The 24,513-nt window shown below is 44.3% G+C and overlaps 1 protein-coding gene across 2 annotated transcripts in view; it reads right to left on the reverse strand.

The window, feature by feature from the left end:
- TPD52 (tumor protein D52) overlaps positions 1-24,179 on the reverse strand; it is a 93,549-nt gene extending 69,370 nt beyond the window's left edge. Inside the window, exon 1 of one of the 2 annotated variants that reach the window (XM_066578612.1) lies at positions 24,065-24,179. In XM_066578612.1, coding sequence (XP_066434709.1) covers positions 24,065-24,083 — 19 coding nt within the window. In that variant the 5' untranslated portion in view covers positions 24,084-24,179. Of the gene's footprint in view, positions 1-23,433; positions 23,569-24,064 lie in introns of those variants that run through there. The other variant, XM_066578611.1, reaches the window with a different exon arrangement.
- Between the last annotated feature and the right edge of the window lie 334 nt (positions 24,180-24,513).

The raw sequence follows: 24,513 nt of genomic DNA on the forward strand, positions 1-24,513 counted from the left end.
GGAAGGTGACAGCTCCCTGCTATTGGCTGCCAGAGGTTACGGATCGCCTGGAGCTGACATCAGGGGTCGCGGTGTGCTTATAACTTATAAAAGTTCAAAAAAAGTTAAATAAAGCCAAAGTTTCATCTCTCCTCACTGACCGGATCAGTGAGGAGAGATGAAACTACTCGCCTCCTTCCTCCGCGATGTCCCGCAGTGTTCTGGTCCTTAAAAGGACCTGACTCCATTTTATGCACATGTGCGCGAAACGTAAAATGTCGGGCACATGCACAGAAGGCCGGGGAGCCCAGGAAATTTGAAATCTTCCTGCTCCTGGCTCACAAATGGATAACAGCAATCATGTAAAGGTGAAAAAAAAAAAAAGTGTAAAAAAAAAATAAAATTCAGTATGATCTGTGAAGGGAGGTTAAATTACTTACCCAAGTAAGGAGATGAAGTTACGTACCTAAGGTCCCTGGATTTATCCGTGGACCTTAACCCATGCACAAAAACCATGTAAAGTTAAAAAAAAGTCAAAGTTTTACCTCCAGTCATGGATCGGATCCATGAAGGGAGGTTAAATTACTTACCTAAAGCCTCCAGGGATGTCCCCGAAGGAATCTTTATCCACAGACCTTTCCCTGGTTTCTGCACATGCATTTGTCAACAAAATGGCGGACACAAGTGCAGAAGCTGGGTAGGGCACAGGAAATTTAAAATCTCCTTGATCCTGGCTACTAAAATGTATCCCAGAGTCTGGAGCAGAGACCAAGCACCAATGGATATTGGCGATCACGTAAAAGTTTAAAAAAATAAAAATAAAAAAATAAAAAAAACTTTAAAATTTAATCTCCTCTCACGGATGCGATTGGTGAGGGGAGATGAAACTTCTTACCGTAGGCCTCCGCATTTGAACCCCGATGCGATCCTCCTCCACGGACATTTCCTGATTTCTGTGCATGCGCCAGTTGGCAAAATGATGGACAGATGAGCAGGAGCTAGGGAGGGCCTGGGAAATTTAAAATCTCCTTCCTCTCGGCTACCAAAGGTAACCGAGAGCCTGGAGCAATAGCCGGAGGCCTTGTTGAACACTCCCTAGTCATGGGATAAAAGAGTAGCGATCTACTTTAGTCCGGTCTCACATGACCGGATAGGAATTGCGGATTCCGCATGAAGCAGATTAATCAAATGCATTAGATTACACAATTGCGCTTAAATTAGCGGGGCAGAATTACATAAACTACTCGCAGAAAACAGAACGCAGCATGTTCTATATTACCGCTGATATCCGCAACATAGAGCCTATTGTGTTTTATGATGGCGGATATGTAATTACAGTGCGTACGGGTTGCGGGTCCCAATGTCATCACTAAGCGACGGCGCGGGAAATATAAACAAACAAAAAAAGGTGTACTGCGCATGACGGCCTGTGTATGTACGCAGTTATGTGCAGTACATTATGCGGCCGTACGCAGGGCCACGCCGGGCTCACAGCAAGCGGATTCCACATACAGCCGTGTGAGCCCGGCATTATACAGATCACTACCTGTAATGCCTATGTAACTTACAAGAAGCCCCGGCAACGCTCGCCTGCCTTCCTGCAGTTCCAGGAGCAGTTTATTGAACGCCTTCTGTGTGAGGCCGCCGCACCTCAGCAAGCTTACGAAGCCTCACAGAGCGCCACTTTTTAAACCCGATCCCTGCCACTGAGGTCAAGAAATATTCTCCAAAAAAGTGTTGATTTTGCAGCAAGCATGGCAGGATGGGGGATGCCCGATTTTATTGCCCCATGTGCTCATCCCAACCGACCTCCGCAGTCATCCCTGTCTTTAGACCTACCACAAAAGTTTACATTATTACTTTTATCTAAGATTTAGGGAATGCCTAAAAGGGTGGGAAGGGTGGGGTGGGGGTCCGGATTATTTTTAGGGAGTCAATTTTGTTTCTGCACAATGGAGCCTTGAATGTATTCAGTTGTGCCCCGAAATCCAACGGGTGTTCCCTCCATTATAGGCCTTGCCATGTGTCCTGTCAGTGGATTGGGGCAACAATGGGTAGGTTTCTGAACACGGGACAAAGGGGGGCATCCATTTGGGGGTGAAAGTCTTCATTCATGTGTGCGCTGTACACCCCCCCCCCCCCCCAAAAAAAAAAAAACACCTGTTTTTAAAATGACAAATTGCAAAAAAAAATGAAAACTGTAATTTCTTTCCTTCTGCTTTGCTTAGATGCGATTAGTTTGACCCCAACGCTTCTTCAAAAACGTTGGCGTCAAAATACGCAGTACACCCCTAGATGAATTAGTTAAGGGGTCTAGTTTTCAAAATGGGGTCATTTGTGGGGGTTCTTTTGTTAAACCATCATGATAAAATGTATCCACACATTATTTTATGCTCCTGAAGCATACGCTTTTCAAAACTCTAAGGCCGAATGCCCGTGGCTGTATTTACACTGCAGGATCCAGAGCGGGCGTCCGCCTCCGGATCCCACAGCAAATACTGCCCATAGCATGCTATGGAGGGGGAAAAAAAAAAATACGCTTTTCCCTTGCCACGAGCGGAAATTAACAGCGATTTTCCACTGGTGAGAGGAAAATCATAGCATACTCTATTCTGTGTGGATTTCCACCTGGATGGCTTACATTAAAGTCAGTGGAAGCTGTCCGACCCACGGCACTTCAAAGTGAGTACTGCGGAAGTGTCGCGGGAATACACGTCATAGCCCAGCGCCTACTGCGCAAGCGTGGCGGAGCACCGGCCAGCACATCTGCAGCACAAAGGCTGCAGCGCTGGACAGGGGTCACTGCGGGGGGCACAGGATTGTATTCAGCTTGCTAGATTTCGCAGTCTGAATTCGACCCGGCCGTGGGCATGAGGCCCAAGGCTTCTTCATCACAGCATTGTGGGCAAAAACATCACAGTTCCATTAAAAACTCCAGACACGGTATCCAGTGAACATGAGTGTTAGAAAAGTACTGCCATACACTAATAGAAGTTATACCCTGTTGAAATGGGATTTTTGATGGAACTGATATTTTTGCCTACCATACTGTGATCAAGATGCCTTAGGCCACTCTCACACAGACGTCATTTTTACAGCGTTTAGTGGGCATTTGAAATGTCCACTAAAAACGCTGTACAAGCCTCCATTGATTTCAATGGGGCTTCTCAGACGAGTTTTTTACCACAGAGTTTCTAACGTGCGCTAAATCGAAAGCTGCATGTTCTATTTTTCGGCATTGCAGCACTTTTTTACGCACCGCATCACCCATTGCAATGATAGGATGTGTTAAAAACACTGTCAAACACGTTTAATAATGCTATTCTAAAAACGCTGTAAAATGCAGCATTTCAAATGAGGTGTCTTTACAAACACCGCGAGAGTGACCTCAGAGCTTTGAAATGCGTATGCTGCAGAGGCCTAAAATTATGTGCAGAGAGCTGAGGCGTTTATAACTGAGCGGGGAATGAGCTGACCAACATTATTAAGGACACAGAGAGAAAACATGAGAGTTCATCTGTAAGTGAGGTCAGCCTCAGTAAAACCACCAGGTATGCGCACCGCTAGAACTAAAACAGCCAGTATGCCTGCTTTAAATAAGTACAGAGACATTAGCTGCCACTTTATCATGATGTTTTAATGAAGAAATAATTAATAAGAAGAGGTTCTTTTGGAACCTGACCATATTATTTATATATATATATATATATATATATATATATTATACATATATACACACACACACACACACACACACACACACAGTGGGGGAAAAAGTATTTAGTCAGATACCAAATTGTACAAGATACCACTTAAAAAAGATGAGTGGCCTGTAATTGACATCATAGGTAGACCTCAACTATGAGAGACAACATGAGGAAACACATCCAGAAAATTACATTGTCTGATTTTTAACAAATTTATTTGCCGATTATGGTGGAAAATAAGTATTTGGTCAATAACAAAAGTTCATCTCAATACTTTGTTAAATATCCTTTATTGGCAATGACAGAGGTCAAACGTTTTCTGTAAGTCCTCACAAGGTTGGCACACACTGTTGCTGGTATGTTGGCTCATTCCTCCATGCAGATCTCCTCAAGAGCAGTGATGTTTTGGGGCTGTTGCTGGGCAACACGGACTTTCAACTCTCTCCAAAGGTTTTCTATAGGGTTGAGATCTGGAGACTGGCTAGGCCACTCCAGGACCTTGAAATGCTTCTTAGGAAGCCACTCCTTCTTTGCCCTGGTGGTGTGCTTGGATTCATTGTCATGCTGAAAGACCCACCCACGTTTCATCTTCAGTGCCCTTGCTGATGGAAGGAGGTTTGCACTCAAAATCTAACGATACATGGCCCCATTCATTCTTTCATGTATACGGATCAGTCGTCCTGGTCCCTTTGCAGGGAAACAAACCCAAAGCATGATGTTGCCACCCCCATGCTTCACAGTGGGTATGGTGTTCGTTGAATGCAACTCAGCATTCTTTCTCCTCCAAACACAACGAGTTGTGTTTCTGCCAAACAGTTCTACTTTGGTTTCATCTAACCATATGACATTCTGCCACTACTCTTCTGGATCATCCAAATGCTCTCTAGCAAACTTCAGTCGGCCCCGGACATGTACTGGCTTAAGCAGGGGGACACGTCTGGCACTTCAGGATCTGAGTCCCTGGCGGCGTAGTGTGTTACTGATGGTAGCCTTTGTTACGTTGGTCCCAGCTCTCTGCAGGTCATTCACTAGGTTCCGCCATATGGTTCTGGGACTTTTGCTTACTGTTCTTGTGATCATTTTGACCCCACGGGGTGAGATCTTGTGTGGAGCCCCAGATCGAGGGAGATTATCAGTGGTCTTGTATCTCTTCCATTTTCTAATTATTGCTCCCACAGTTGATTTCTTCACACCAAGCTGCTTGCCTATTGCAGATTCAGTCTTCCCAGTCTGGTGCAGGGCTACAATTTTGTTTCTGGTGTCCTTCGACAGCTCTTTGGTCTTCACCATAGTGGAGTTTGGAGTGTGACTGCTTGAGGTTGTGGATAGTTGTCTTTTATACTGATAAGTTCAAACAGGTGCCATTACCACAGGTAATGAGTGGAGGACAGAGGAGCTTCTTAAAGAAGAAATTACAGGTCTGTGAGACCCAGAAATCTTGCTTGATTGTAGGGGATCAAATACTTATTTTCCACCATAATTTGCAAATAAATTCATTAAAAATCTGACAATGTGATTTTCTGGATGTGTTTTCTCATGTTGTCTCTCATAGTTGAGGTCTATTTATGATGTCATCTTTTTTAAGTGGGAGAACTTGTACAATTTGGTATCTGACTAAATACTCCCCCCCCCCCCCCCCCCCCACTAATTTTTAGAGAGATCGAGAGATCGATATAATACTGTCCATATACTTTGGTCATTTTTCTACTCAGCTGTGATGGCCATTCTTTCCGAATCCCAACAGGAAGTGCAGCCATACTGGTCGTCCGTTTTGAATGAACTTCCCAGAAACAGATAGATGAAGGCCGTGACTACAGGAAGCATTAGCAAGTCCATTTGGGGTGCACTACTACCATATATAAGTTATTCATGTTGAGGTTTTCTTTTATTACGCCACAGAAGGTGAGCTCTGGAGTAATCACTTGTTGAGACATTTCCTATTGCGATGGGCACTACTTGCAAACCTCAAGTTCCCTTTTCTGTGACCATGCACAGTTTGAAGTCAAAAGGAGACAAAAGCTATGGGCATGGTTGATTAGATGGGGCAACCTCCTTTAAAGGAGTTGTAAAAATATAGACTTATCACCTATCCACTGGATAGGTGATAAAAGTCTGATTGGTGATAGTCTCCCTGCCTAGAGGCCCATTAATCCTGAGAGCAGTGGTCCCACTTCCATTAATTTCAATGGGGCTGACAAATAGCCGGGTGGTTGTACATTATTTATGGCATTTCCATTAAAACTGACTGGAGGGGCATCGTGCATACTTCATTGCTCCATTCAATCTCCTCCTCCCTGTGGGAGTGTGGGTTCAGTCAGCCCACAGCAGGGAGGAAGTGGGTATCAGTGGTGATACCCCCACCAATCAGAGTTACCACCTATCCTGTGGATAGGTGATAAAAGTCAATCTTGGTACAACCACTTTAAGGATACTTTGCCAATTAGAGACAAAAAAAAAAAAAAAATCAATAAAAAAAAAAAAAAGGGGATTTTAAGAGAGTTCCCCCATGTAAATGCAGGACTTGACAGAGTACTGAGCAAGAAATCACTCATTAGCTGCTTTGTTTCAGCTCATTGAAGCTAAATGACTAGTGAGCGACTTCTGGCCCAGTGTAAGCAAGAAGTCGTTTACAGCAGGGGTCCCCAACTCCAGTCCTTAGGGACCACCAAAAGGTCATGTTTTCAGGATATCCTATAGTAAGAACACCTGTGGCAATGTCTGAGGCACCGACAATAATTACATCACCTGTGCAACACAGAGGAAATCCTGAAAACATGACCTGTTGGCGGTCCCTGAGGACTGAAGTTGGGGAACCCTGGTTTACAGTGAATGAAGACGGTTGGCCGAAAAATCTCTGGTGGCTCCACCTGCATTCACCGATGGACTATCTCTTGCTGGGATGACTGTCAGATGTTCCAACATCAGTGTTCCCAGTATCAGACTGTGAAGGACACACCCATTTGACAGATGGAATGATAAACACACAGTTGTCAAATTTATTCACACATTTCCAACAGGAATAACAGAGGAACAGTACAACACTGAGTTCTAAGAAAAAATGCTCCAGAACGGTTATTTCATGAGGGAAAGCAGCTTTTACTAAGACAGTCAGGAAAACAGACAAGTCCTTTTTTGCAGCAGCTATAAAAAGGTATTTTATAAGACAACAGTCTCTAATTACAAGCCGCGGTTAATAGAATCGGCAGCCACATCGTAGCAGTTAACTAAAGCTGTTGAACAGGTTTGTCAGTTTTAAAGCATAAACCAGACATAAAAGCCTTCGCACATGAAGAACGCACATCGAGGAACAGTTTTCATGAATTTAATATCTTGCAGCTCGCAGACTTCCTGGCTGCAGAGCAACAACAAGTAAATGAAGCCCCAGAGAGAAGGATAAACAACAATTTACAAGGAGGAACCAAAACAAATGCCTGTACCGAATAGACGCTTACGAATGGTCTGCCCGACAGAAAGCCCTTCGGTATGAATGCGCTTGCATTCTGCCATTTACCCGCCTAATTGGAACTCTCAATACAGAAACCAGAATGTCGGGGGTTATTGTTAAAAGCACATTTATCACATGTAGCAATAATTACATACATATATACACCATAAACTAGTATATTTTATAACCCAAAGTATCTTTTAAAGCTAATTTTCATAAGGATTTGTAGGAAAACCCCCTCAAACTGGTCAGATAATTAGCGATGGCAGAAATGTTGCAGTAAACGGTAAAGGCTGGTTTAGACATAACGATTAATCACTCGAAAAAATCTTTTGAGCGATAATCGTGGTGTTCCTTTAAGGCCTCGGTCACACGGGCGTTTTTTCCCGCAATTTGCGGATCGCATGACGGATGCGTATCCGCAAATCGCGTGACCGGGGAAGAAAAAAAAAAAAAAAAAAAAGCCCGAAAAAACTGCTCCTAGCCATGTTTCAACAGAAACGGGCCGGAGCAGTGCAGCGCTGCCCAGTGCATTGAAAGGAATGCGCTGCGGGTGATCTCAGGATGAATTTTCGGGAAGGGCTTAAATATATAAGCCCTTCCCTGAAATTCATCCAGAAATGCATTCAAAAAAAAAAATAAATAAATTACACGCACACACTTCAGCCGCGGCCAGCCGGCAGTTCTCCTGAGCTGCTCTGAGTAGTATTCAGCTGCCCCTGATTGGTCCCTGCACTGAGCCAATCAGTGAGAGCTACCTCTGATTGGGGAGGCTGTGACCAATCAGAGGCAGCTCATTCAGCAGGCGGGGATTTTAAATCCCCACCTGCTGAATACTACTCACAGCTGTTCAGAGCAGTTCAGGAGGACTGCAGCCGGCCACGCTGAACTCTGTCTGCCGGGACCAGGTGAGTATATATATATATATTTTTTGTTTTTACACATTTCTGGATGATTTTCAGGTAAGGGCTTATATTTTTAAGCCCTTCCCGAAAATTCATCGTGCGATCGCCGGCATCCCATTGCTTTCAATGGAGCCGGCTGTATTGCTGGCTCCATTGAATTCAATTGGCAAACATCGTTCTTCTCTGCCACAGCTGTTACAGCTGTGGCAGAGAAGAATGATTTGTCTTCTATATGTTCTCAATGGGGGTCGGCGCTGCTGCCGCTGGCCCCATTGGGCGCATATAGAGAAAAGAACAGGAATCGCAGATTGCAGATAGGTGCGATCTGCGATTTCTGTTCTATAATTTATCGGACGAGTGCATAAAAAGCGCTCATGTGTCCGATACCATTGCAAAGCAATGGTTTTATAAAATCGCCGGACGCATGTGCAAATCGCGCGAAAAAACGCCCGTCTGACCAAGGCCTTACAGTGCAAGGTGATCGTTCAAACGTTGAAGATGCAGAGGACAAGCGGGGCTGCTTGTCTTCTGCATCCAGCTGTTCCCCGCTCGGAGTACCCGGCTGTTATACAGCCGAGCGCTCCGAGCAGAGGATGCAGAAGACAAGTGGAGTCACCCCGCTTGTCTTCTGCATTAAGCTGTTCTCCGCTCAGAGCACTCGGCTGTAATATAGCCGGACACTCCAAGCAGAGGACAAGTGAGGTAGTCCTGCTTCTCTTCTGCATCCAGCTGTTCTCTGCTCGGAACGCCCGGCTGTTATACAGGCGAACTCTCCGAACAGAAGACGCAGAAGACAAGCGGGGCTGCAATGAGGAGATTAAACTGTTGAATAAACTACCGTTCTGTGCACTGCCACTTTCGGCTGGGCAAATATACAGAGGGAGCAGTGTATGAGCTGCACTTAGAGACATTTTCAACTGGGTTCGATTGCTTGTGGTGATCGACTATGATGATGATACAGGGGCACGGGCCTACTTAGGATTTTGAACTTTGTTTCTGAATAGACACTGTTGAAAAAAATAGAGTTAACCCTTTTAAAGACAAACTGTGTTACAAAACTTGTATTCCTGTTCTACAGGACTGATCTTTGTACAGCATTAATGATATTGTTCTCCAGTAGGTACCGCTATTTACTAATATTGCACACAGAGTACTACTATTCCTAGGATCTAGGTAACCAAAGCTAGCAACCAGTGATTTAAAGGGAACATTTTAATTGCCGAATGATCGTCACAACCGTGTTCACTTCCATTCCATTGTTCGCAAATAAATCATTTTTTGTTACTCCACCTGCTGCATCGTATCCTGAATCCTGCATTGCAGCACCACCACTCGTGACACATTTTATCAGTACTGTGACATTACAAGGCGCACAATTCCTTTACTGTGACAATACTGGCTGTATTCTCTTCATGCTTTGACATCATTTTATGCATAATCCCTGCGCAATAAACAACATAAACCAGGGATTTTCATGTTCTGGACTTGCTTCTAAAGAAGAAGGTGGAGTTGGGCCACTTTCCGTGTTTTGCTATGAAGCTTCATGGTTACTGCACTGGCAGCAGACCTCATCAGACCCCCTTTGATGTAATAGAAAAGGGGATTAGCCACACTGAATTTTCGTTCCTGGAGTGATTCTCTGGTGATGGCTGTACGGCACGTCCTTCTATCAGCTAAACATTATTACTGGGGGGGGGGGGGGGGGGGGGTAGTACATGCCAAAGAGCCTGCAGCAGACATTTTATCCAATGGCCAGGGCTGCCGCCTAAAACTTTGTAATAATACACCTCCATATAACACTGGATCAACTTCACTATCCATGAAAACAAGAAGGCAATTAAACAAGGGAGTCTTGTGGGTAAATATGGAGCGAGGACAGTGAGCATATTAGATTTTATGCATCCACTAAAAATTTTGCAAGATGGCTGGTTGAGCGAGAAGTAATGATCACAGCAACATTCACTATAAAGGGAGAACTGAAACCAGAAGGATGCACTTGACCACTCATGCAAGAGAGCCAAGGCCAGACGACAACTGGCAGCAGCCGAAAAGCTCCTGCCAACTCCACCTACCCCATGTATTCAGCAAGAGCGGAGACACGTCTACTAAGCCCACAGCTCTCACATGACTGCCCGATGAGAGGCGGCTCAACAAACACCCTTGTCCATCGCACAACGTTTAGGAACACAGGGGGTTATTCTCCCAATAGGGATATTAGAGGGGAAAGTAGGATCTGCTCGGTCATTTCCTGGTACCTGCTGGGTAGACTTGTTATTCAAGTCTTGAACTTTGGCTGCATTACAACTCTGGTCTTCAATCACCATTGTGTTATGAAGAACGCGTTGGGTTCATAGTAAAATGACGGCCGCATATCGCACAGACGTCGTGTCCGGGTCTTATGCGATGCGAGTCGTGCCCAAGAATCCCGGGCTCATCTCGCTATCAGCCATGTGACGCACCCTAAGGGGCATCAAGCCGTTCTCTCTCTCTCTTCAGGTCGTTCTGGCTGTTGTATATCAATTCGTGTGTGAAGGAGTCTGCTTTACTTTAGCAGCATTCTTCTTGAGCTGCTCTGTATTTGTGTTGCATCCGTTTGACATCACATGGAACGTTACGCAACCGCGGCGGCATTTCATAATAAATACACAACAATTAGTGACTCAATCTCTTACAAAAGACAGGCAGCAGCCCCAAGGTTCACACTAAAGGTAATTCCATCGATGGTAGGTCCGGTAATGCTACCGAGCACAGGCGATCTACGATTTGCCAAATATTCACAATCAAGGGCTTAGCTTTAGGGGAGCGCAGGGGTAGGAGTTGCTACCAGACCCTGTAGCCTTAGGGGGCCCAGAGGCTCCTACCGCTCCCCCCACCACCACCATAAGAAAACACCAATATTATAAATAGCACATGGCAGGTAAGGGGCCCAGTTGCAGATTTTGCATCGGGGCCCAAGAAATAAAATCTTTATTTAATTTTAAAAATAAAATGGGTAATGCAGCTTCACATTAAGGCCTCATGTCCACAGGCACGCATGGAGAATCCCGCACAGAATCCGCTCGTGCACGCAGCCGGCGACCCCGTTTACCTGCCTGTGTCATTTAAGTTCTGTACTGCAGAGGTGTGTGGAAGTGTCAACAGGCGCACATGCGCAGTACCTTTTTTTTTTATCTCCTGCTCTTCCCGCGGAATCCGCAAGCCGTCCGCAACGTCCACTGCGGATTTGGTTCGGATTCCATTGACTTCAATTGAAACCGTCTGTGCGAGAACCGCAGCAAAATGGAGCATGCTGCGATTTTTCATCTGCAAGCGGAAACCACAATTGTTTTCCGCTCGTGTACATCAAAAATTACTTTTCCATAGCATGCTATAGAGGGTCATTGCTGCGCAATCTGGAGCAGAACGCCTGCTACGGATTCCACAGCAAAGAGCCGCCTGTGGACAAGATGCTTTAGGCCGAGCACACTGTTGCTTCGCAATGATGCGTATAAACACCACCCATACGCAATATAATTGTGTATGGGTGGCTTTGATTACGCACCCGTAGAGAACAATGGGCTCTACTGCACGTAATACGCGGCAAAATAAAATATGCTGCATTCTTTTTTGCATGTGTATGATACACAGTGAATGGGTTAATGACAATCAATGTACTTTCATTGACTCCATTCACCACGTAATACGCGGTAAGCATACGCCGGCTAAATACCTAAAGGGCTTGTCTTAGTAGAACAAGTTCTCATTGGTAGAAGGGTCCATAGCTGCGAACAGGTTGTCCTGCTGCTGTAATCCACAATGATCAGCTCTAATCTGCGAGTCCGTGGTGGACTTTTGCATTGCACAGTTCCAACTGAAATCAATATCGGGACATGCCAGGAACTCCATAGCAAGAGATGCTGGTTGTTGCCGGTCCTCTGTAGTGCCCCAAATTGTATATATCTGGCCCCTCCATAATTGTCACACATGTCATGTCTTCAGTGTAGATTGTCTTGTCTCTAGTTATGTATATTGCACAACTGTAGCATGTAACAGGTTCATGTCTGAAAGTGGCTGGGATATGTCTGGAAAATGTAACAAGTTTGTCTAGTCACATGATGTTGTGTGAATATATACATGAGTGATTGAGAGTTAGGTGCCGTCTTCTGTCATCTTCAACGGTTGTGATAGGAGTGAAGTGCCAGTCACATGGGGGTACCTTCAGCCCTCATGTGGTGAAGGGATGGAAGCAGAAGAGAGGTATCCTGAGGTCCCCAATTCCAGGAACTGCCTGTGAGGAGTGTTAGATAAGAGAAAGAGTCCATTGTGCAGCAATTAATAAATGTCAAGTCAGTGTCTGCGGGGCGTTGTGTCCCCCTCCGGTGTTCTCCTGCATCCCGGAGTGATGCTCAAAGCTCAACTGTAGACCTGGTTTCACTCTGTGTTCTTCCTCCCTGACCGTCTGCTAAACTGTCTTTGTGCACTGATGAGTAAAGCTGTATCTTGAAAAGTAAAGTTTCCCGATCACTGCCCGTTCCCAGTGATTGAGTTTCCAAGTTAAACTGTGTGTTGACTCATTTTCTACCACCGGAGAATCAATGGTGTGAAGGAACGGTGGCGTCACGAGTGGCAACTTCTACTGTTCACTACACATCTATACAGGTAACCGCTGTCCCAGCGTTGCCTGGAAGTGGCCTAGCGGTGTCTTGGCCAAGGTTCTGTGCATCTCTCCAGAGGAGAGTTTGGTAGAGTGACCATGACAAGTGCCATCTCTACCCCCACCAGCTCCTCAGCATGGGCCTTGTGTTTCGATCACTGCACCTCCAGAGCAAGAGATGCTGGTTGTTGCTGGGTCCTCCAGAGCAACAGATGGTCTGGCTAAGAGATGAAGGTTCAGAACAGAAAATTCACACTTTTAAAAGGAGTTATCTGAGATTTTTTTTTTCTAAAGTTTTTGTTTTTCAAAAACAATACGCTCTTGTCCATGTACCATTTCTGGTATTGGGGTTCATCTATTTGTTCTGTTAAAAAAAGCAGAGCCATACCCCATTTCTCCAAAAATAAGACCTACCCTGATTTTTTGGGGCAGGCTTAAAATGCAAGTCTTACCCCGAAAATAAGCCCTAGCCCCATTACATTAAGAAAAAAAAGGCGTACTTACCTAGCAGGGTCAGTCCGGGTCCTCCTGCTGCTGCTCTCCGGAGCTCTGCCACACATCTTGCAGTGCTCGTTCGCCCACAGAAGATCACTTCCCAGTTACGGGATTCATAAATCCCACCTCCAGGAAGCGATGGCTCTAATTGATTCTCGAGTGCTGCTCAGCCAATCAATGCAGCGCCTGATGAACCAATGCGATGGCTGTGATTGGTTCATCGAGTTCTGCATGGATTGCCTGAGCAGCGGTCAAAGAACCAATTACAGCCATCACGTATGGAGGCGGGATTTATGAATTGGCCTATCGATGCCACAGCTCAGCACTTCGGAGCTCGGCAGGACCCGGTCTGAGCCTGCTAGGCAAGTATAATAAAGACATCCCCGAAAAGAAGACCTAGCGCCTCTTTGGGGAAAAAAAATTAATATAGAACAAAGTCTTATTTTCAGGGAAACGTGGTAACAGAATGGCAGCAAACAGAAACCTTTCCTTCTTTGAAAATCAATGAGGGAAAAAAGGTAACATTTCTTTCCATTTCTCTGCTCCAAAATTATCATATCCTATGCCATCACTTCATCATCGGTGGTTTCAGGCCTCTGGGACCATCACTAATCCTGAGAACGAATGGGCTACAGTGCTAAATTAGTAGCCTAGAACACCCCTATGCAGCAATGGTGAGGAGGTCAGAACCCAGCGACCCTAAAGTGAAGGCATCTCCTAGTGAGCTATGGCCAAATAGCAGAATTATCTGAATTACTTAGAGACAGCAATACCCTACAGGACGCTCGCTTCAAACACTTCCTGTGATAATGCCACGTCTCCGTAGACACGGGGATCTGAGGGGCTAGACCCAGATGCAAGGACCCGCTAGCAGCTAGCTTATGCCCCTTTTAGACGTGCCAATTCTCGTTTGGACAAGTGAATGATGTCACCACAATTTCATTCGCGCTCATTCAGCCTGTTTAGACAGATCATCGTTGAGAATCGCTCACTTCTCATTCAGGGTTTCACATTCCTACATGAAAAACCGAGCAGGGACTGTTTAAACGCGATACATGAGTGAGCCAACGATGACTTTTAGGCCTGCTGAAAATGAACGAAAAAGTTGTTTGGTCATTGGCTCATGTTTAACCCCCTAAATGACACGGCCTATTTTGGGCTTAAGGATGCAACGATTTTTGGCGGATTTTCATCTCCATTTTTCAAAAGCCATAACTTTTTTATTTGTCCGTCGCCGCGGCCGTATAAGGTCTTGTTTTTCGCCTGGCGAACTGTAGTTTTTATAGGTGCAACTTTTGGGTACATAGACTATATCGTAAAACTTTTATTATTTTTTTTATGATAACAGGGAGAGAAAACGCATGAATTCTGCCATAGATTTTTTTACAGCGTTAATCATGCAGCAGAAATGACCCAATACATTTTTTATGCGGGTCGGTATGGTTACAACGATACCAAAATTCTTATATTTTTTTTAGATTTTTAGTTTACCTTTTTTTGGAAAAAATTTTTTCTCTATCGCTGCATTCAAAGCCCTGTAACTTTTTTATCTTTTTATGTACTGAGCTCTATGAGGGCTTATTTTTTGCGAGACGAGCGGTAGTTTTTATTGGTACCATTTTGGGGAATATACGTTTTTTTTTATCACTTTATTGCAATTTTTGGAAGGCAAAATGCTAAGAATTAGCATTTTGCCTGTTTTTTTTTTAAACGATTTTTGCTGTACAAAATAAAAAGTGTGTTCAGCTTTTTGTACACATCGTTACGGACGTGTCAATACCAAATATGTGCTATTTAAATTTTTTTTAACTTTTTTTTTTTTAACACAATTTGAGTCCCTCTGAGGGACTTGCAGCATTGTACTTATGACCTCTGTGAACTCTTTCCCTGCCACAATCTACTTAGATCGTGGCAGGGAAGGGGTTAACAGCGGAAGGGGGGGGCATCTCTGATGCCCCTCCGCTGTTGCAGCTGGAGGCCGGCTATCACTGACAGCCGGCTCCCGCTGCGGGATAGCGCGAGGTCAGTCATGATCTCGCTCTACCCCGATGACGTAAAGGTACGTCATTTTGCGCGAAGTACCAGCCTGCCATGACGTACCCTTACGCCATAGGGCGGGACGGGGTTAAACCAAACAATTTGTTCACTTTGAGTCATTTTAACAATTTTTTTTGAATCGTTACGTCTAAATACAGAATTGGTGGTATGTAGAAAAGACACATTTCAATCTCTACTGTAAGAGGCATTGTCCAAATACATTGGTCTTGATATAGGTCCTAAGCAGAAATCCATGCGCATGAGGGATCTACAGAAGACCATTTCTAAAAGATAAGCGTAACTTGGAGTTATTACTCTTCCATGTGGTCCACGGGGTCTCATTCCTCATTATGCTTTATCATCAGTATGATGTACGAGTTCTGGCTGCTGCGGTGCGATACAAGGACTAGAAGGATTCCTTGACTAAGCTATTCAATGTCAGAATACAGATGACTTTTTTTTGTTAAATGAACAGATTTCTAATTGCAAACTTCAGTTTCCAAGACAACACGCTCAAAAATGTATTATATACCGAGTCACACGTGGAGGCATTCATATATGAACCTCCATCAGGATCGCACTTCATTGCTTCTTCTGCAGAACACTGGTATATATTAGCAATATGTTCTCACATGGACGAGTCCAGCGTTTATGTAGAACTGCTCAGCGGAGGCCACAACAGGATAACAAGGGTTATTAACCACCTGAGAAAGAATCAAAAGTGGTATTTATTTACATATGTTAATACTTAGTATTTAGTGACCTTAGGGCTCAAGGTGGCCCCACTATCTACCATCTGATACACTTCAGACAGCATTTCCCTCAATTCATCCAGCAAACATCTGGTGAGTTTTCTCAAAGAAGAGTTACGCTGTTCATTTTTCCTGACCCAAAAAGCCAGTTCATCTCAAAGATGTTCAGGAGGGCAGCCAGTCCAATTGTGGAATATCCTTATCCTCAAACCAATGCAAGACAGCATTGGATTTGTGACAAGATGTGTTGTCTTGTTAGAAGTATTGCTGACCATTCCCAGAGTATTGATACATTGTTGGCAGCACATTCATATCAAGGACAGCATTTCCCAACTCCAGTCCTCAAGGTATCCCAATAGGCCACATTTTCGGGATGTCACAGTAACATTAGTATGTTAGGCTGAAAAAAAAAAGACATTGCCCGTCCAGTTCAGCCTATTACTTTGCCAATGTAGATACAGAGGAAGGCAAAAAAAACTATTTCCCTCATTTAAAGGGGAAAAAAAAAAAATCTGTCCTGACTCTAATCTGGCAATCAGAATAATCCCTGGATCACTGACCCTTCTGAAGTAATCAGTGATTAGAACATGTAATATTGTTATGCTCAAGAAAAGGATCCAGGCCCCTCTTGTACTTAAATTTGCCATCACCACTTCCTCAGGCAGAGAGTTCCACAGTCTCACTGCTCTTACAGTAAAGAGCCCTCTTCTGTGTTGGTGATGAAACCTCCTACCCTCTAAACGCAGAGGATGCCCCCTTGTTACAGTCACAGTCCTGGGTATAAACAGATAATGAGAGATCTCTGGATTGTCCCCTCATGTATTTATACATAGTTATTAGGTCGCCCCTCAAACGTCTTTTTCTAAACTAAATAACGCCAATTTTGCTCACCTCTCTGGGTATTGTAGTGCGTCCATTACATTTATTACTTTAGTTGCCCGCCTTTGTACCCGCTCAAGCTCTGATATGTCCTTCTTGAGTTCCGATGCCCAAAACTGTCCACAATATTCCATGAGTGGTCTAACTAGTGACTTGTAAAGAGGAAGAACAAGGTTCTCGTCATGTGCCCCTGGACCTCTTTTGATGCAGCCCATGATCCTATTTGCCTTGGCAGCAGCTGCCTGACACTGGTTGCTCCAGTTAAGCTTACATGTGCAGAACCCTACATTTAGTAGTGCTAAACCTCATTTGTCACTTTTCTGCACAATTCCTCAATTTATACAGATCCTCTTGCAATCGCATTCTGTCCTCGTGTAAATTACTTTACATAGTTTTGCATCATCTGCAAATAGATATTTCACTGTATAATCCATCTACCAGCTCATTAATAAATATATTTAAAAAATAGGGTCCAGTACTGCCCCCTGTGGTACCCCACAAGTAACGGTGACCCAATCAGAGTATGTACCACTAATAACCCCCCTCTGCTTTCTCTCACTGACCAGTTACTTACCCACTCACACACATTCTCACCCAGACCAAGCATTCTCATGTCATATACCAACCTTTTATGTGGCACAGGATCAAACGCTTTGGAAAAGTCCAGGTACACAAGATCCAGTGACTCCCCGGTCCAATCTAGGACTTACCTCTTCATAGAAGCTGATCAGGTTGGTTTGACAAGAGTGATGTCGCACAAACCCATGCTGATATGGAGTTATACAGCTATTTTCCTTGAGGTCCTCCAGCATGGTATCTGTTAGAAATACTTCTAGCATTTTACCCACAATAGAAGTCAGACTTACCGGCCTGTAATTTCCAGGTTCACTATTCGACCCCTTTTTGAATATCGGCACCACATTGGCTATGCACCAATCCAGTGGAACAGACCCCATCACTATAGAGTCCTTAAAATATAAGAAACGAGGGTCTGTGTATCACATCACTTAATTCCCTTAAAAATCCAGGGGTGTACGCCATCGGGACCCCGTGATTTGTCCATTTTAATCTTTTTAGGCCGGCTCTGCACTTTCTGGGTTAGACTAGGGACATTTAGTAGAGAGTTTACTTTATCACTCTGCATCTCATCTGACATTGTATGTACCATTTGTAACCACCCTCTACTGTCTATCACTAAGCCAGTTACTTACCCAAAAAAGTTTAGTACCGTGTTAGCCAGTAGAGCAAAATGTGATTGTTCTCAGTGAGAGAAACCAAGTAATCTTGTAGATATGATACCTTTTAAAGGCTAACAAAAATACATGATGTTATAGTGAGCTTTCAAACCCACACAGGGTTCTTCCTCAGACTGATCTATTCCATTTAAGCCTGAGCAAGAACCCTGCGCAAGTTGGAAGGCTCGCTTTTGGCCCCCTGCACACGGGCGGAAATTCCAGGGCGGGATTTCCCGCAGAATTTCCACCCGTGCCCGCCTGCATTACAAAACGCAATCCTAGGCAGATGGCCGCAATTTATCCGTGTGAAAATACACGCGGAAAACAAATCGTGACACGTTCTATTTCTATGCGGGTCTCGCTGAGGCCTGCACAGAAATGTCAGTGGTGACGGGTCGGCTCCGCTCTGCGCATGCGCCGGCTGGCTGGCAGCAGGCACATAGCAGGAAAGGGAAGACGCCAGGAACTGGTGAGCTGCAGGTCTCTCCAGCTGTTCGGGTTCACCGTCTGCAGGCGGCCATATTATCATGTATTTTTGTTAGCCATTAAAAAGGTATGATTTTCACCCAGACCAAGCATTCTCATTTTATATACCAACCTTTTATGTGGCACAGTATCAAAAGAACTTACCTCCTTGTAGAAGCTGATCAGATTGGTTTGCCAGGAGTGATCTTTCATAAACACATGCTAATACAGAGTTATACAGCTATTTTTCTTGAAGTACTCCAGGATAGCATCTCTTAGAAATCCGAACATTTTACCCCCAATAGAAGTAAGACTTACTGGTCTGTAGTTTCTAGGTTCACTTTTTGACTTCTTTTTGAATTTTGGTACCATATGTTCCTATAGTAAGATCACCTGTGGCAATGTCTGAGGCCCCGACAATTATATCACTTGTGTATTACCAAGGAAGTACAGAAAACATGGCCTGTTGGTGTGCCTTGAGGACTAGAGTTGGGAAACACTGGTCTAGGATGTAAAGGTACACCTCTGTGCTCATGGTTCCTGCCACTGCAACCATTGGTCTGAGACCTTGCCTGAATATAACAGAACCTCTGCTGTACTTAATTGTTGGCAACACACACACACACACGGCAAAATGTGTTCCCCAGGCATCCGCCACTCTCGGGCATGTCCATCTAATTTGCAGATGGAGTAGGGCTATTTGTCACGCCATTGAATGTTCTTCCATTGCTCAACAGTACATTGACGGGGCTCAATGCACTATTATAGGTATACAGTGATACGATCTAACACTACGTTGTTCGTTGGCATGGTGGTCCAAGGTATCCGTAGCATTCTCCTACAGCACCATAATTTGAATGCATCAATTTTTCTTCTGTGTTTTTCTGAGCGTCCAACTTTCGCAACCATACATCATTATGGGAAAGACGATTGCATTGACCGGTCTGGTTTTTGTTGCAATGCTAATATCCTTGCTTTTCCAGATCTTTTCCATTTCTTGCATTGCGATCCTACCAAGTGTAATCCGTGTCCTGATCTCAGGTCCAGATTGTCTGTTGCGATCGATTTTGGATCCAATGAAGATGAAATCTTGGGGAAACTCAACGACTTCATTGTTAACGGTTATTCTCACTTTACCATTGCCTACCGGGGTCATAAGCTTTGTTTTCTTGCTGTTGAGGTACAGTCCCTCATTAATACAATATTCTCTATTAACAGAAAGCAGAAGTCTAGCACTACTGGCAAAATTCTACAGAAAAAAAAAAGCAAAAAGTTCCCACTTTTGACTATTTGAATATCACCTTTGTGTTACAATAAATGACCTGCCAGACTTTATAAGAGAAAAGTCCAGAAACGATTAAGACATTTTGAGGGGAAATACCTGTGAATGGAAAACCTCACTCTGAATGCTAAATATGGTCCAACATGCATCACTTTCTTGTATGTTGTGTTATGGGAAAAGCTGATGACTAATATATTCAGTCAGTTTCAAGATGTAGAAGCAAAACAGTAGGACTTATTGGTGTGAAAAATTCACAAGCTCAAGAGAACAGCCATTAAGTGAATTTAACAGGGTTGTCCAATTTAGAAAACCCATTTTCAAATACTTAACAAGGGAATTTTAAGTTAAAAGAGGCAACTCAAGACCCTCATGAAGTAGTCAATGTGTTTACAAGAAGTGTTTCTCAATCTACAAGGTCTGGGACAGTCATTCATTACATGGAAAGCCCATTAATTTTCAACACCCCTATGTAATGCTCCGTTTCTCCTGTGGGGGAGCTATAGGGAAATTGAATACTTACAACTCGATCCCCCTATCTATTACAGCTGATCTATGAAAGACTACAAAAACTGGTGTTTAGCTGTAGATAGTTATATGTAGCTAAATACAAGGAGAATTTGATAAGTTTGGGATGGACAACTCCAGAGCCCCATGACCAAGGCATCTAGAAATCTGCTGTTAACACATCATGTTTTGAATCTAAGGGAGATCTCAGTTCTGACAACTAAAAAATGATCTGAAATGAAAAAAGTCCATCAAATTGCACATTTATGTGTCAATTGTGTTTCTAAGAGTTGATATCTGTAAAATACTATATATCCCTTCACATACATATAGCCTTCCTTCCAGCCTTAATGCAAAATCCAAAACATGACTTCTTGCACTGGTGTAGGATACAGGTACACATTAACTAGTTAGACAGTGAAGACTGAGAAAGGTTTCAGGTAATCTCAGATAATCCTTATCCTTTCACTGACAGCAACAACCACCTGCTACAATAATAAGAAATGCAACCAACGCCCAAATGAACACGTGCCCGTACTACACAGCACACACTGCTTTTTAGCCTCAAGACTCATGTTGGCCCTCCGAATCAGGATCTGTGCAACATGGATCTTCACTAGAGAGACCATGAAAGTCTATAGGTCCATACAGTACTTCCAGTTCTACACTGAGGTTAATCACAGCATCCCATTTAGACATTTACAGGTGCCCAGGAAGCTGAAATATTGGGACTTCTTTGGTGGGACCTTCACACACCTGATCAACTATAGCAGTCTCTTCTTCAGGATATGACCAGATCGGTCTCATATCCTGTAGCTCATTCAACCAAGTGAAGGGTTTGCAGTTGATTCTGCCATTACTTCTAACCTTGACCCAAATATTTGGTGCAGCACTCAGTTTTCAGTTATACTCATATTACAGGCATTTGTGAATTGTCATTCTAGTTGTAAACAGGGGTGTAACTATAGAGGATGCAGGGGATGCGGTTGCACCCGGGCCCAGGAGCCTTAGGGGGCCCATAAGGCCTCTCCTCTCCATATAGGGAGCCCAGTACTATGAATAAAGCATTATAGTTGAGGGCCCTGTTACAGGTTTTGCATTGGGGCCCGGGAGCTTCAAGTTACGCCTCTGGTTGTAAGTGATAGTTCTTGAGAACAAGTGCCACCACTCCTGCAGCCAAACATACCGTAAGATCCTAAAGGCCATGTATCGATCGCATAACAGCAAATATATCACAGCAGGGGACCATAGTGAAAGATTAGACATTAGAAGATAAAAGGAAGAACATTCCAGGCAGATTAATCATGAATTAAATTTCATCATTTCCTGTTGCAATTATTGAGAAGACCACCAAATCAGAACAAATGTATCATGACTGATAATAGTTAGTGCCATCAACTACATTGAAAGGGTATTCCAGAGATAGGACCTTTTTTCAGGTTTTCACCCAACCATTGGATAGATGAAAACTCAATAATCAGTGGGGGTTCGGCCACGGGGACCACCATCAATCCCGAGAATGAGGAGGGGGGGGGGCTGTTTTCCCATTTCTTCTTACTGCAGGCTTGAAGTGCGGAGATTGGATGGTGCAGCAATCACACATATACAGTGCCACTCCATTCTTTTACAAAACGGACTATCGGAGAGAACAGAGTACAAAGCGATCAGCCATTTCCAACAGCCCCACTGAAATGAATGGAATGGTGCCTGGACACCCAGCGCACCATTGAATGATATCACTGCAGGTCGGAGAAGCCAAGCAGAAGTCAGGTAGAATGAGGAAATAGGACCACCATTATTGGGATCGGTGGAGGTCCCAGCAATCAGACCCCCACCAATCAGTTTTGATCCATGTGTGAAAACATGAAGAAAAGAAAAGTCCCGCCTCGGGCATACTCCTTTAATTTGAAAATACTAACTCTAAAAAGGTAAGGGCACGTTCACACTGGCGCTGTGCCATTCCACTTTCAACTCGGTCCTAGAAGCCAACAGTAAAATCAGAAGTACCAGGTCCAGCACATGCCAGACAAACCCCATTGACTATAATGGGGTTTGTCCGAATTTCATTATACCCTTTGGCATTTTCCAGGACAAAGTAGAGCTGCAGCCTCATCATTTCATCCTAGATCTTAATGGAAATCTGCAGCACCGATGTGAACAAAATCTGAAGAGAGAATAAGAGCAAAATCCCTCATCTGTAGATAGCACAGGGCCTATTGCACCCAGAGGCTTTTCCTATAGATAGATTTACACGGGATTTCGGTCCCATGTGAACCCAGCATGCCTGGGATAAGTATATATCTATCCTAACAGAGGAATACAATAAAAGTATAAGGGACGACTTCATGGACTAGGGTGTCTTTTTCTGCCATTGCCTGGTTGTAAACTACTAATGGCCTATCAGCAGGATAGTAGATCAACGGGGTTCTATTGCCAAGGACCCCAAACAATCAGTTGTTTTCTGAGACTGCCTGCTTGTGCACTGAGCTGATTTCAGCAGGATGCAGACAGCTCCGTTCTCACTGCAGTGGACAGGCTCGGTATTGCAGGCCCAGCTCGCACTAAAGTGAACTTGGACTGCAATACCATGCCTGACCACTGCAGTGGGAACAGAGCTGCCTGCATCCTGCTGAAATCACCTACGTGTATGAACACACTCACCCAGCAAACATCTGATCGGTGGAAGTCCCCAGCTGTTCTGTTATTGATGGTGTATCACCAGGATAGGCTATCAGTATACAATTGAACAACTCTTTAATCTGTGTGCTTAAATTTGCTGAGACCGGGAAACCTCTTTTCTGTGTATTTTCAAGCCTGGGCTGCCAAGCAACACAGCGCTACCCATAGCCGAGGATGACCCTATGTTAATTTAGTCTATAACAGCCAACATATGCTCCAATGCACACAGGATTCTGCGGGCTCCTGACTGGAGTCATTATATATCCTGGGTCTTGGATACAACTTAGTAACAGAATCTGAACATTAAAGCACAAGTGGAGTTTGATACTGTAACAAATCAGTTCTGTACAAAGTAGCGACCTCACACAGACAGGGGAAATGGTTACTAACAAACCCCATAACTGCAAGAATCCTGCATATAAACCAGACGACTCACTCCGCAAACACGATCCGCAGCGCTGTGCCAGACACTGGCATTCCCCAGGAGGCAGCTGGGTCTGAACCCTGTCTATGCCCACAGCTGTCAGCAGACACACATCCCAAGCCATGTGCTGGAGGGAATGGATGAAGAAGACAGGTGCAAGGTGATAAAAGGGTTAAAAAATAGGGAGTGAGCAAGTATGCACCGAACTACATCCCCCCCAGCAGATAATCCAGTCTGTGTATCAAGGATGAAGTAACTTTGAGTAAATACACAAGCAAAAACAAACAAACACATAGACCCTTCATTTATGATGAGCCGGATACGCTAACGCATACATAAGTCACACGTAACAACATAGGATACACATGATGCAAAATACTGCACGCAACTTTAAATCAGGATCACCTGCCGCATTATAGGATATAAGTAGTTAATACCCCCCAGGGAGGTAAGCGAAGTACTGCTATAATAACACATAAGGGAGCCACCAGTACAGAGCTTCAGGTGGACTGGAAATGATAGAGTTAACAATTCCACCCCCAGCAGACAGTAAGAACAATTATCCCGCATGGAGTTAGTAGAATAATGTTCTTTTAACTCTTTCCTGCCCAGAGCATAGAAGTAAGAGAGCGGCATGGCTTACCTTGCTCTGTACTGTCCATGACTGCTCGCTGACTGCTACTAAACCGCAACTCCACACAACAGTCACTGCTCAGCCTTCCACTCCCAGCCTGACATCCCCTCCTTCCTGCTGCCCGCCCCTGACAGCCTCACTTACTGACATCCATTTTTTTTTTCTTTGTGAACTTTACTAAAACAGCTGAACGGACAAAAGTCTAGCAGCGACGGAATCGGGGGCCGTTGTGTGAGCCCCCCGGTGACATTATACCGTATAGCGCGTGTTACATCACACAAGTCTTATATGGCTTCATTTGGTAAAAAGAGAAAAGTTTGGTACGGTGTTAAGGTAACTTTGCTTGAAACAGCGATTTTTGGCGGTACTTGTCTCGTGTGCCTATGCACCCCGTGTACGAACTGCCGCTGGCGGGGCGCTGGGCGAGAAAGCATTCAGTAGTCATTTCGTTTCAGCTC

The sequence above is a fragment of the Eleutherodactylus coqui genome, chromosome 9 (assembly GCF_035609145.1).
Source record: "Eleutherodactylus coqui strain aEleCoq1 chromosome 9, aEleCoq1.hap1, whole genome shotgun sequence".
Classification (NCBI taxonomy): domain Eukaryota; kingdom Metazoa; phylum Chordata; class Amphibia; order Anura; family Eleutherodactylidae; genus Eleutherodactylus; species Eleutherodactylus coqui.